The following is a 13,352-nucleotide window of genomic DNA, read 5'->3' as shown; positions in this document are numbered from 1 at the left end:
GGTTAGGGAAGAGGCTTTTTGAAGGCTTTGCAGTAGGCCTCCAGGTTCTGCTTGACTCGGGGGAGGCTTTTTGGAGAGCTTTTTGCTTCGGCTTGGCATTTCAGCAGGCCTTCGGGTTCTGCTTAGCTCGGTTCGCTTTTTGGGCTCTGGCTTGGTTCGTCGAAGAGAGTCGGCTGCTTTGTTCATCAGGAAAGAGTTGAGCTGGTTGCTTTTTGTTCTCGGTTTGTGTTGTGAGAGGCTTTGTTCATCGGAAGAGAGTTGAGCTGGTTGCTCGGCTTGGAGTTCTTGGTTCTCGCTTTGTTCATCGGAAGAGTTCCTTGTTAGCTGGTTGTTCATCGGAGGAGCTGGTCGGGTTGTCGTGGTTCTTCTTCGGCCTGGTGGTCGAGGAGTGTCGGCCTGGTTCAAGGGTGCTCGAGCTGGTTCGAGCCTGTTGCTCTACTTCGTCGTCCAGTTCGGCTGGCTCTTCTTGGCTCGTGGAGCTCTGTTCTCTGCTCGGTTCCCGGCTTGGTGCGACTCCTTGGCCTCATCATGGAGGTGGTTCTTCGAGGAAGTGACGCATCGATGGGAAGGATCGGCGCCTCGTCTCACCAGCACGTGTTCGGAAGCGTGAGAGGATTCGCTGGAGCTCGGGAAGGATCGCGGCTCACGGCGATTGGATCCAGCTCGCTCTCACTGGAGCCCAGGTCCGAGCAGCTTGAAGACCACACGAGGTGGAGAGGTTCGAGATAGGTTCTGCGTTTCAGCTCATCTGTCCCTCTGAGTTGAAGTCCTTATTAAAGGCATCAGCCACCATTTATTGGGTGTGTGTGCGTATGAGTGTTTGTGGGCCCGTCTAACAAGTAGGAAACTGTTAAGTGCCTGTGTTGTATTTGCTTTACATTTAATAATAGAACTCGGCTGGAGGTTTTTGCTCGTGTCTTTTTTCCCCATCCCCCCATTCATTGCATGTCTGTGTATGGAAATAAATGTCCCCATTGTTAAATGTCACCTGCTCGTTGCGTCCCTTCCTCACATTGACTGCCATGGAGCGTTCGGAATGTTAGCTGGCTGTTTATAAGCCGATAAAACGTACATCTGGTCCGACGGGGCTTGGCGATATATAACCGCTTGGCAATCGCAAACGGAACGAGCTGCTTAAAGCAGCTCGTTTTCGTGCAGGCGCCGTTGAGGTGCAGATCCCCGGCATTTCTGTCTGCGCGAATAATTAGGCATATCGATAATTCGGCGATCAACCCTGTAGCGCGTGGACAGAAGAGTTGGCTGATCTATGGTGTGGTTAACAACACCCGTAGCTGGGGTTCGGCGTTGATCCGAAAGCTACGACTGGATTGCGCGTTCGGTGGACGCGCGGCCTGGATTGGGTAGAAAAGGTCGTGCGCACGCCGAATGGGCGGAAATCTTCAACAACACACACACACACACACACACACACACACACACACACACACACACACACACACACACACACACACACACACACACACACACACACACACACACACACACACACACACCTGTGCAGCATCTGTCACGTGTTGTGCTGTGTTGTCACTGAACTACTTCCCCAAACTTTGGTAAAATCGTCACAAACTTCTGGGCTGCATCTAGCTCTCCTGTGTGTATACCCTCAGGATATATATTTTCTTTTTACTTAAATCTTCAACTTAAATTGCTTATAAAAATGTAATTAATCATGAATATTACAATTATATTTGCAAAACAAATGTTTGAATTCTGCTTGGTGTAAATCATGACAACACGGCAACTCACGCACTTATCCTCATTTAAAACATGCCTGTTTCTGTCGCGACGTGTGGTGAAGTGATTTGAATTACACAGCGGGAGTTGTTTTGAATGATGTGGAGGTGAGATGTTCTCAATAACATGGCGGTTACATGGCGGTGAGGTGTTCTTCATAACATGGCGGTGAAGTGGTTTCAATACGTGGTGGTGAGGTTTTGAATTACGTGGTGGTGAGGTGTTTTCAATAACGTGGAGGTGAGGTGTTTTTAATAACGTGGTGGTGAGGTGTATTGAATTACGTGGTGGTGAGGTGTTTTCAATAAAGTGGCGGTGAGGTGTATTGAATTACGTGGTGGTGAGGTGTTTTCAATAAAGTGGCGGTGAGGTGTATTGAATTACGTGGTGGTGAGGCGTTTTTAATAACGTGGCGGTGAGGTTTTGAATTACGTGGTGGTGAGGTGTTTTTAATAACGTGGCGGTGAGGTGGTTTTAATACTGTGGTGGTGAGGTGGTTTCAATAACGTGGCGGTGAGGTGTATTGAATTATGTGGTGGTGAGGAATTTTTAATAACGTGGTGGTGAGGCGTTTTTAATAACGTGGCGGTGAGGTTTTGAATTACGTGGTGGTGAGGAATTTTTAATAACGTGGTGGTGAGGAGTTTTTTAATAACGTGGCGGTGAGGTTTTGAATTACGTGGTGCCGAGTTGGTTTTAATACTGTGGTGGTGAGGTGGTTTCAATAACATGGTGGTATGGTGCTTTGATTTATGTGGCAGTAAGGTGCTTTGAATTACATGGTGGTGTTTGTCTCAATTCAACTACGTGTGGTGAGGCAAGCACAGCGAGCTGATCCACACCAGTATTATAATAAAGGTATCCAAAAATAAACAACAAGAAGAAAAAGAGCAATCAGAGATTGTAGACCCTTGCCATGTCTTCTTTTGAGTGGTGGATTTTTATAGGTTTTTGGGTAAATCCAATATGGCTGCCAAACCATGTGACCTATGATATCATATGTGTGAACCTTTTGTTCCTCAAGGACAGGCAGTCATTCGTCACATGAATCACATGACCGAGACATCATGAATTTTTTTCTTCTGTGGACCATTTTATCCTAAGATAACCCTCAAAAATTTTCATACTCATCGGATGTAGCGTTCTACATATGCAATTATGACATCATAATGAGGGCACCTACTCTGCCGGTCGAAAGTTTTAGAACTCCCCCATTTTTCCACTTTTTACTGAAATTTAAGCAATTTAATGTTTCAATGCACTCTGAAATTAAAACATAGAACAAATAAACAATTGCAGATAAAAAAGAAATCATGGAATCGTTTTGTTGAACAAAATTGAATCCAAATTTTTGACTCATCAAAGTAGCCACTTTTTTCAGAAATAACAGCCGAACATACTCGTGGCATTCTTTCTACAATGGAAATCAAATATTGTTCGGAAAGTTCTTCCCAACACTGTTGCAGAAGTTCCCACAAATGTGTTGCACTTGTAGGTTGCTTTGATTTCACCCTTCTGTCCAATTCATCCCAAACCAGCTCGATGGGATTTAAGTCTGGAGACTGTGCTGGCCATTCCATGATTTGAAGCCGACCATCTTGTTCTTTTCTTCTAAGGTAGTTCTGACATAGCCTGGAGGTATGTTTTGAGTCGGTATATTGCTGTAGGATGAACCCCTGACCAACTAGGTGTAGACCAGAGGGTATTGCATGGTGCTGCAAAATGCTGTGGTCGCCCTTTTGGTTCAGGGTGCCAGTCACTCTGTGCAAATCGCCGACTGGATCCAGCAAAAGAGCCCCAGATCATCACGCTTCCTCCTCCATGTTTGACAGTTGGTGTCACACACTGAGGAACCATCCTTTCGCCTACTCGACGGCGTACAAAAACCCTGCGTGATGAACCGAAGATTTAAAATTTTGATTCATTGGTCCATAAGACCTTCTTCCAGTTTTCAGTAGTCCACTGGTGGTGCTTCATGACCCAGACAAGCCTCTTTTTCTTATTTTGCCATCTTAGAAATGGCTTTCTTACTGCCACTCGACCTGTCAACCCTGCAGCTCGAAGTCTTCTCTTCACAGTTGAAACTGACACTTCCTTACTTCGACCAGTGTTAAGCTGTGCTTGAAGCTGCTGTCTTCTGAGCCGCCTATCACGCAAGCTGTTGACTCTCAGAAACTTGTCTTCCGATTGTGTTGTGGCTTTGGGTCTGCCAGACGTCTTCCTGTCAGAGCTTTCTCCAGTTTCCAAGTGCCTTTTGATGGTGTAGGAAACTGTACTCACTGACACCTTGGCTTCTCTGCAATTTCTCTGAAGGAAAAACCTTCACTTTTAAGGGTTATAATGGTCTGTCTGTCTTCCTTTGTTAATTGTCTTTTTCTCACCATTGTGATAGCAATATACTACTTCCTGCAGTACAATATTGTCCAAATAATGCTTCAGAGGGTGTAGCAACACAGTCTGTTCCAACACTGCTTTTATACAGATATAAGGTTTGTAAGTAATCAACAAAAGTTGGGACACCTGTAGGAATTGTTTGCATCAACTTTCAAGGCTTAATTTACTTCCATTGCTGCAGAGCAGCTGCAGTTGCTAACCCATTACTTGTTCCCTGAAAAAACATTACTTGTTTTTAACAACTCTGGAATTTACATTATTTTTCAGTTTTTGGCAACCTAAACTTTTTTTTAATCTCTGGCAGTTTACCGCTTCGCTTTGTACCATTTCAGGTTATTCACTGACTTGAACTGCTTAAATTTCAGTAAAAACTGGAAAAATGGGGGTGTTCTAAAACTTTTGACCGGTGGAGTATGACATCATAAAAAAAAAAAAATCACACTCATTTCCCATGAGGAGTGCATTACATGCTCTGTGCCAAGTTTCAATTTTTCCTTGGTGTGGTTTGAGATACAGAGGTCCAAAGTTTTTCCATTTTTCCAATATGACTGCCACACCACATGACCTATGATGTCTTAATTATCATTCAAACATTTTGCACGAGTCGTCGCACCAATGGTGAAAATTTATTCTCAATCCGACAAGCGGTTGCGGAGAAAAGCACGAAAGTTCTGTGCGGACAAACAGACAAACAGACTGACAAACAAACAGACAAACAAACAACGGACCCAAATGCAATACCCTCTCCTCTGGCGAGGGTTAAAATGAACAGATCTCCAAAGAAATAATTTGCCGTTATTGTAGTGTGTTCTTATGATTTTAGATTATAATTCCAAAGTTCATAATGCTCTGCATTTTATACATACCATTATAGAAGATATGTGGTGTTGAAATGGTGGGGGAAAAAGGATTGTTTAAAACGACTATCTTTGTTTTCTCAATTGTGATATATTTTGGCACGAGCTACTTTCGGTGACTCATTTGTAAGTTTACATTCAAACTTCAATAGAGTGATAGGTTGGTGCATGAAAAGGACAAAAATGCTCAAAAAGTTGTGTTTTTATATAGGAACAAGATTTGTGGAAGAGCAAAGTAGAACTGAGAGTGGGATAAACATCAAGAGAATGAGCGAATAGGGAAAGGGAGAGGGAAGGTGGGGAGTAAAATGAAACTAGCAAGTAAAATGGTTGAGGTAGGAAAGGTTAATGGTGGTAAATAAAGATCATGGGTCAGGGTGGGTGATTACACAAGGTGTAACTGCAATGCTTGCTTGAAGTCCAAGAGGGAATAGTGAGACAGAAAAGCCTCTGGAAGGTGGTTATATCGACAGGATAAGCAAGGAATAAAAGCGTTTAGGTATGCAGTCAGCCTGGATTTTTGAATTTCAATCAGTGGGAGTTACTGCTGCCTAAGGTGGCTGGCTTCGGATCTCAGGGTCTTGAGTTTGAGTCCCGTTGGCTGCTGAAACAACACCAGGTGGGGTGGACTCAGCCTGTCATCCTTCTCAGGTCGGCAAAATGAGTATCAGCTTGCTGGTGTCCTGCGTTGGAGTGGCTGAAACAACACCAGGTGGGGTTGACTCAGCCTGGCATCCTTCTGAGGTCGGCAAAATGAGTACCAGCTTGCTGGTGTCCTGCGTCAGAGTGGCGGCCCGTCAAAGATTGTGCCAAATAGCCAAGGAGACTGTTTCGGCAGCACCAACGCTCTGCACAGGGTATGGTCCCAATGGATGGATGGATGTAGTTACTGCAAGACTGCGTGAATCCTGTAGTTGCTGGTGATGGTAGGATGACTGAGAAAACAGAGTATGGTCCCAATGGATGGATGGATGGATGGATGGATGGAGTTACTGCAAGAATGCGTGAATCCTGGAGTTACTGGTGATGGTAGGACGACTGAAAAAGCAGAGGGGGCAATGTTTGAGAACAGATGGTAAAAAACAGACCACTGACCTGCAAATGTGAAAGCAACAGACCTTTTGCTTTGGCTTCATCATATGAGATTTATATCATTTGAAAGCTTTCGATTCCACAGAATCCAGGATATACAGATGTGATGCTGGAGCCCCTACCCATAGGAAAGAGCAGTATTCCACTGAGCTGTGGGGAAAGGCCTTGTAGATTGCAAGGAGCTCTGATTTTCAAGGAAAGAAGTGGATCTACGGAAGATGTCAAGTTTGTGACTGGCTTTGGAAGGCAGCTTTGCTATGGGGTCAGCCCATAGAAGGTGATGGATGATGGTGAGGCCTAGAAGTTCAAGAGACTGAACCTCTTCCAATAGATGACCAAGGAAATAGAAAGGTGGGTTCGTTTAATCATCACTCCGAAGCAATAGGGTAAGATTGAGATTTTCCATGATTGAAGAACATGTTCCATTTAACAGAGCAGAGTCTAATCATTTCCAGATCAGCAGAGTGAGATGAAACTGTTGTCTGTCTAGCAGAGGGATGAGGTACTGTATGACACAACGTGAAGTTATCTGCAAAAAGGAAAAACAGGGTTTTCTGGAGCATCAGAGAGGTCATTTAAACTTAGATGAGGAACAAGACAAGGCCTAATTCACAGCCTTGGGGAATTAGAGTCTCCACTGGGAGGGGGAATTCGAGTCTCCACTAGGAGGGGGAATTCGAGTCGCCACAGGGAGGGGGAATTCGAGTCGCCACTGGGAGAGGGAACTCGAGGGTTCCATTTATAGCTACATGGTAATTGCTTGAGTGGATGAAGTCGGAAATACAGGAATGAAGGCAGCCTTGCATGCCACAGGCAAGAGACCTTGGGCAAATAAAACAGGAAGCCAGATTATGTCGAATGCCTGAGATATGTCTAGGTAGATGGTTATAACCTCTTGTTTGACATTGAGGGCCTCAAACCATTCCAGAGGAGGGGCAGAAGCATATCCAGTTGAGTGGCTGGGACGGAATCCAAACGGATGGTCAGAAATTACGCTGTTTGAGAACAGGAAAGAGTTGACATCAGAAACAATGTGTTAAGGGGCATTTCCTCTTGAGATTGAAAAAAACAGCATACTCCACAGTTTTCTTGCATACCATTTCCTGATAGGTGTATATGGTGTCATCGCTATATCATTTGTATCATATCAATGGAGAAACGAAAATGCAAGGATTACAATATGAAACGAGAACGGCACTTGGTAGAGGGCATACCTTCACCAAGCTGAACAGTTTACATTTTGTATCCCACTGATTGGCCGGATCTGCATCAGGAACTTAACCAAAATGTAATTGGCTTGTTCTTGTCACCTACCAAACACATATACCAAGTTTTGTCATAACCCGTTCACAACGCTTTGAAATATGGTGCTATATATCATGTTTGGCCCTATCACTCAAGAGGGAAGAATCACTTAAAACTTCTCGGATCCAGATCTGGATCTTCAACAAAATTGAATAAATTTGTCCTTGTCACACATATAACCTGTCCATCAAGTTTCATCCAAATCCATCCATAACTTTTTGAGATATCCTGCTCACACACAAACAGACAGACAGAGACAAACAGGTGTAAAAATATAACCTCCGTCCACCTTTGGTGGCAGAGATAAAAAGCAGGACATCCAGATTCAATAATGAGTATTATGAGTTTGAAAGGGGCTTATACATTTTGTGAGTTAGCAGAATAGTTCAAAGGTAACACACCCACGTGCGAACTAGCATCACTCCGGGTTCAAATCCCGACCTGTCTATATATTATCAGCCCAGTGTTTCAGAGGCAGGGTGTTGCATCACAAATAATGCCTTGGATGGGTGGTAATCTGCAGAGCCATCTGCCAGAATTGGTTTGACATCGGTGGAAATTAAAGAACCCACGGTATCTTTTGCCAATAATTATTGGAATCTCTTGCAATGAAGCCGAGTCCATAGGCTTATCACTTTGCCATCACCGACAAGTCATTGGTCTTCGTCTTCTTCTGCTTCTTTTCTGGTCTTGCATTCTCTGCCCTCGATGTGCTTTCTCCCGCCAGCACCCACCCCCACTCCCTCCCCCAGGTATCTGCAGGACTCACATGGTCCACTAGCAACCCCCTCCTCATGAAACTGCCAAAATCCAGAACCATTGCTCACCTTCACTCATTTGTTCCTCTTTCTTCCAACCTGTGGAACCAACTTCCACACTCTCTTCAATGTCATTCTTCCCTCCAGCTGGACACAACAGCTGTTCACCACAATCTCAGATCATCCCCCATCCATCACCATGATCTTTTCTACACCTTTAAACCACCCCACCCTCCCAAAATTTTGCTTCTGTATCCATCTTGTCCACCCCTTGTTACCTGCATCCCTTGTTTGTCCATCTCCATCTATTTCTCCCTCTGCCCTGCTGTTAGCGTTTCCACTTTCACCTGCTTCTGCTGTTCCTTTTCTTATGTTTCGTCCTGATCTGCGCTGTGTTCTCGCTTTTACATGAGCCTCGAGTTTGGATATGAAAATAAAAAAGCCAAATCTATTTAATCCAAACAAAACTCAAATCATCTTCCAATTAAAAGTCACAACTTTTATTTCACATCGTTTCAACAAATCACTGAACAGTCACACATACTGTATTTGCGGAAATTTTAAATGTTTAAAAAAAAAAGTTTTTGTACAAATGTGAACACAACTTGCAGCACTTACTTTCTGGCCACACCAGGCACAGTCATGGTGTACGAGCAGGCATTCCCGGCAAGAGAAGACATTACTCAGAAGGCACCGGTTGGCAAAAACTTTGCAGAAAAAAAAATCAGAATATTAGTCTTAAAAGTTTATTGCAGCACGACAACACCAATTTCTATTTCCTAATACACTGCACAAGTGCTATTAAAAACCACCATTTGGGAACATGCATGAACAATGTGCATATTTTAAATACTATCGGGTGATTATATAATAATTAGTGTACATTATTCATATAGAGGTATGTATTGTGCATACATTTATTTGCACATGGGTGATTAAACAATTCAAAGTTGAAAACCTATTAAAATGTGTCCCATAAAACCTTAGTTTTTCAATGCTTAAGGACTTTTTGGATTTTAGCTTTATATGATTATGACATGGGTATTATTGAAAGAGGTAAACTCAAAATGGATATATATATATATATATATATATATATATATATATATATATATATATATATATATATATATATTATTTTTCCATTTTTAGAGTTTGTTTGATTTATGAAAATACCTGCGCTAAGTAAAGAACCAGTCGTGTTCAGAGTGAAAGAATTTTGCAGAGAGACAGAGAGAGAGAGACAGACGCAGAGAGACAGAGAGACAGAGAGACAGAGAGACAGAGAGACAGAGAGACAGAGAGACAGAGAGACAGAGAGAGAGACAGAGAGACAGAGAGACAGAGAGACAGAGAGACAGACAGAGAGACAGAGAGACAGAGAGACAGAGAGACAGAGAGACAGACAGAGAGACAGAGAGACAGAGAGACAGACAGACAGAGAGACAGAGAGACAGAGACAGAGCCAGAGAGACAGAGAGACAGAGAGACAGAGAGACAGAGAGACAGAGAGACAGAGAGACAGAGAGACAGAGAGACAGAGAGACAGAGACAGAGACAGAGAGACAGAGACAGAGAGACAGAGACAGAGAGACAGAGACAGAGACAGAGAGACAGAGACAGAGAGACAGAGAGACAGAGACAGAGACAGAGAGACAGAGACAGAGAGACAGAGACAGAGACAGAGAGACAGAGAGACAGAGAGACAGAGAGACAGGACAGAGCGAGACAGAGAGACAGAGAGATGTATTGTCTAATTTGCAGGCACAATCATTATTCAAAGAAAGATGTCGGGATGGTTTCACATTATAATCTCTTGTGATTATCCCGACCTTTTTTATGTTATTTTTAGCATATCATCCCAACATCCTTTCACATTAAAAAAACAAAGTTTTCTATTTACGTCGCCAGAGGAAAGGGTATTACATTCGGATCCATTTGTCCATTTGTTACTTGCGAAAATCGAAGATTTTTCAGGTATATTGGTTGGTCTTGTGCGTTATTCTGTCTGTTAATCGTCTACAGGTCACAATTATAAACTGATCTTCACGAAACTTCACCACATGGTAGAGTTCATCATAAGCAAGAAGCCTATTCTTTTGAGGTCAAAAGGTCAACATAGGCCAAAGGTCAACGACTTTGACAAGTTTCTAAAATCCTTAATTTTCATCCAATTGACTTGAAATTTAAACAGGATTTGCAAATCAGGTTACTGAAATCAACTACCAGTTATTTTTTAAGGTTTAATATGTTTTCTGGATTCTGCAAGTATCATGCTATGCACAACATCTTTCTTGTTTGTTCGTTTGTCTGTATAAAATGTGCCAGCATAGACCATAATTTTTACACGTTGTTCTTTTTTCAACCGAGTACCTTGATAAAGTATGTACTAGTAGAATGCGAGTATGTCTATAAAGTACGCTATGTACGGTACAATCAGAATGCAAGTACGTCTATAAAATACGTATCATAAACCACACAAAATAAGTACTGGTGAGGGTCTGCAATAATTGATGTAGTCCACAGAATTTTTAACTTCTTGTGGTTCATGGAATTTTTAACAGTCGTCTCGAACACCACATTTCAAAACTGTCAATATTCTTTCTTTCTTTTTCACTGTCTAATCGATGTATTATGTATCCAACAAATTATATATATATATATATATATATATATATATATATATATATATATATATATATAATATCTGCATTAAGTATGGTAAAATAACTTGGATTTTGACCTCCAACAAGGCCACACTGCCCCCCCCCCCCTTTCTCATCCAACCACCCTCCTTTCCATCCTGAACTCATTAACCAATGTGAATACTAAATAGATATCTCCAAAGAGTATTTGAACAATAACGATGTCAAGCCAGAATGGCACTCGGTGGAGAGCTTACCTGTGCCAAGCTGAACAGTTTACGTTTGTATTCCACTGATAGGTCGGATCTGAATCCGGACTTGAACCAAAATCTAATCAGGTTGTTGTCACTTACTCAACTCATCCACCAAGTTTCGTCATAATCTGTCCACAACCTTTTGAAATATCATGCTATATATCGTTTATGTCCCTATCTCTCTATGATGAAGAATCATTTGGAAAATAAAAAAAATTCTCATCTCCAAACTCGGATCTTCACCAAAATCGAAGCAATTTGTCCTTGTCACACACCAAACCTGTCTACCAGGTTTCCTCTGAATCCATCCACAACTTCTCGAGATATCCTACTCACAGTCAGACAAACAGATAAACCAGGGGTGAAAACATAATCTTTGTCCACCTTCGGTGGTGGAGGGAATTATGCCCTTAATATAGTGCAGTAGTTTGACAGTGACAATATAAGCACAATACACAATCCTATATTTAGGGCATTGAATGACTGTTACAGAATTTATGGCAAATGTAATATTGAAGGCAGACAGTAATTTAGCATTTCAAGGTGACAAGGCAACTGTTCAAATTAAAAAAGGCAAGGATCTAAATTCTCAGCTCGGACACAGCCCCCAACTTAAAAATGGGACGTATCGATTTTACAAGAAATAACTAAATAAATATGTAGGTAGTAGAGATGGTAACATGTGAATAAATAAATAATTAAAGGCGCAATGTATGTTGTACAATGCTAAAAAGAATACAAATAAAATAATAGCTAATCATGTGTGGTATGCAGATAGCGGTGATGGTAAAGTGTATATAAATACTGTAAGTAAATAATTCAAAGTTTGTATTCTTAAAGGTGATTGTAAGGTGTACATCAATAAATAATGGTTCCCAAAAGTATATATAATACTGCACGATACTACTATTCTCTCTCATAAAATAAATAATTGCCAAACTTCAGGAAAAAAAAGAGGTGCGTGTCCCATGACTTTCACTTCAAGCTCAAAATCATTTGACTTTCACCATGGCCAGATATTAATGCATACTGTACATGGTGTCGAATATCAACGAAATGGGTCCAGCCATTTTCAAGTAAAAGGATGGACAGAATGATGAATGATAGACGGACGGATGGATAGAATGATGGACGGATGGACGGAATGACGAATGGAGTATGAAAGGATGGATAAAATGACGAACGGACAGACGGAAGGATGGATGGATGGAATGACAAATGGACGGATGGAATGACATATGGATGGACGGAATGACGAATGGAGTATGAACAGACGGACTGAATGACGGATGGATAAACGGAATGATGGACAGAGTATGAACGGATGGATGGAATGATGGATGGGTGGAATGTCGAACGGATGGATGGAATGATGGATGGGTGGAATGATGAATGGACGGATGGAGTGACGAACGGACAGACAGAGTGACAAATGGATGGATGGAATAACACAGAGTGATGGACGGAGAAATGAAATGATGAATGGATGGACGGAATGATAAAAGGATGGACGTCGGAATGACAAATGGACAACTTCCAAACTATAGCCCCAAACTTGCAGATGCGTGGTTGGAGGCTAATAATAATAATAGTAACAATAATAATAGTAGTAATAATAATAATAATAATAATAACAATAACAACTAGAAAGCATCTGAAAATGCAAAGCCCGTCGGCTTTGTTTTCGGACTTCTTCCTCTGTACACTAAATGGTACCTTTGACCTTTTGACTTAATTTGTCTTCTCCATATTCTCATCATGAAGCTTCGTTGAAAATGTGATGACAAAAGCTCAAATGATAATTAAAATTTCAGGTCAATTGGATGAAAATTGACGATTTTATTTGATGTTGACCTTTGACCTTTTGACCAAATTATTATTTAGTCTTCTCTATATTCTCATAATAAAGGTTTGTTGAAAATTTGATTCCAAAAGTTCAAATGGTTAAAAAAAAAAAAAGTTACAGCCCGGACACGGACGGACACACACACACACACACACACACACACACACACACACACACACACACACACACACACACACACACACACACACACACACACACACACACACACACACACAGTCGGCTGTGCGGGAGAGAGACATGATAATTATAATAATAATGATAATAACGTAAACCGACACAACTAATAATAATTGATCCATTAACCGCCGGTGGGTTCTGGAGGATAATATTGAGAGCACCTGCAAACAAATGGATCCATCCTCCGCCAAACGAGTCGACACAGTAACCTCCAACAAATCAAACCATGAATCGAGTTCACCAAA

The 13,352-nt window shown here is 41.8% G+C and overlaps 2 protein-coding genes across 2 annotated transcripts in view; one reads left to right on the top strand and one right to left on the bottom strand.

The window, feature by feature from the left end:
• MARCHF7 (membrane associated ring-CH-type finger 7) overlaps positions 1–13,352 on the top strand; it is a 287,445-nt gene that overhangs the window by 154,893 nt on the left and 119,200 nt on the right. The gene's annotated exons all lie outside the window — the stretch shown is intronic.
• The window catches only part of LOC147029843 (integrin beta-5-like), an 86,021-nt gene that overhangs the window by 72,266 nt on the left and 403 nt on the right, over positions 1–13,352 (bottom strand). The window contains exon 2 of the mRNA XM_085873214.1: positions 8,783–8,871. Within this exon, the coding sequence (XP_085729340.1) occupies positions 8,783–8,871 (89 nt within the window). The remainder of the gene's footprint in view (positions 1–8,782; positions 8,872–13,352) is intronic.

This window comes from Eptatretus burgeri, chromosome 3 (genome assembly GCF_056783735.1).
Source record: "Eptatretus burgeri isolate ZD-2024b chromosome 3, Ebu_testis_v1, whole genome shotgun sequence".
NCBI classification, from domain to species: Eukaryota; Metazoa; Chordata; class Myxini; order Myxiniformes; family Myxinidae; genus Eptatretus; species Eptatretus burgeri.
The sequence above is the reverse complement of the archived record's forward strand: the minus strand, read 5'-3'. Positions and strand labels throughout refer to the sequence as shown.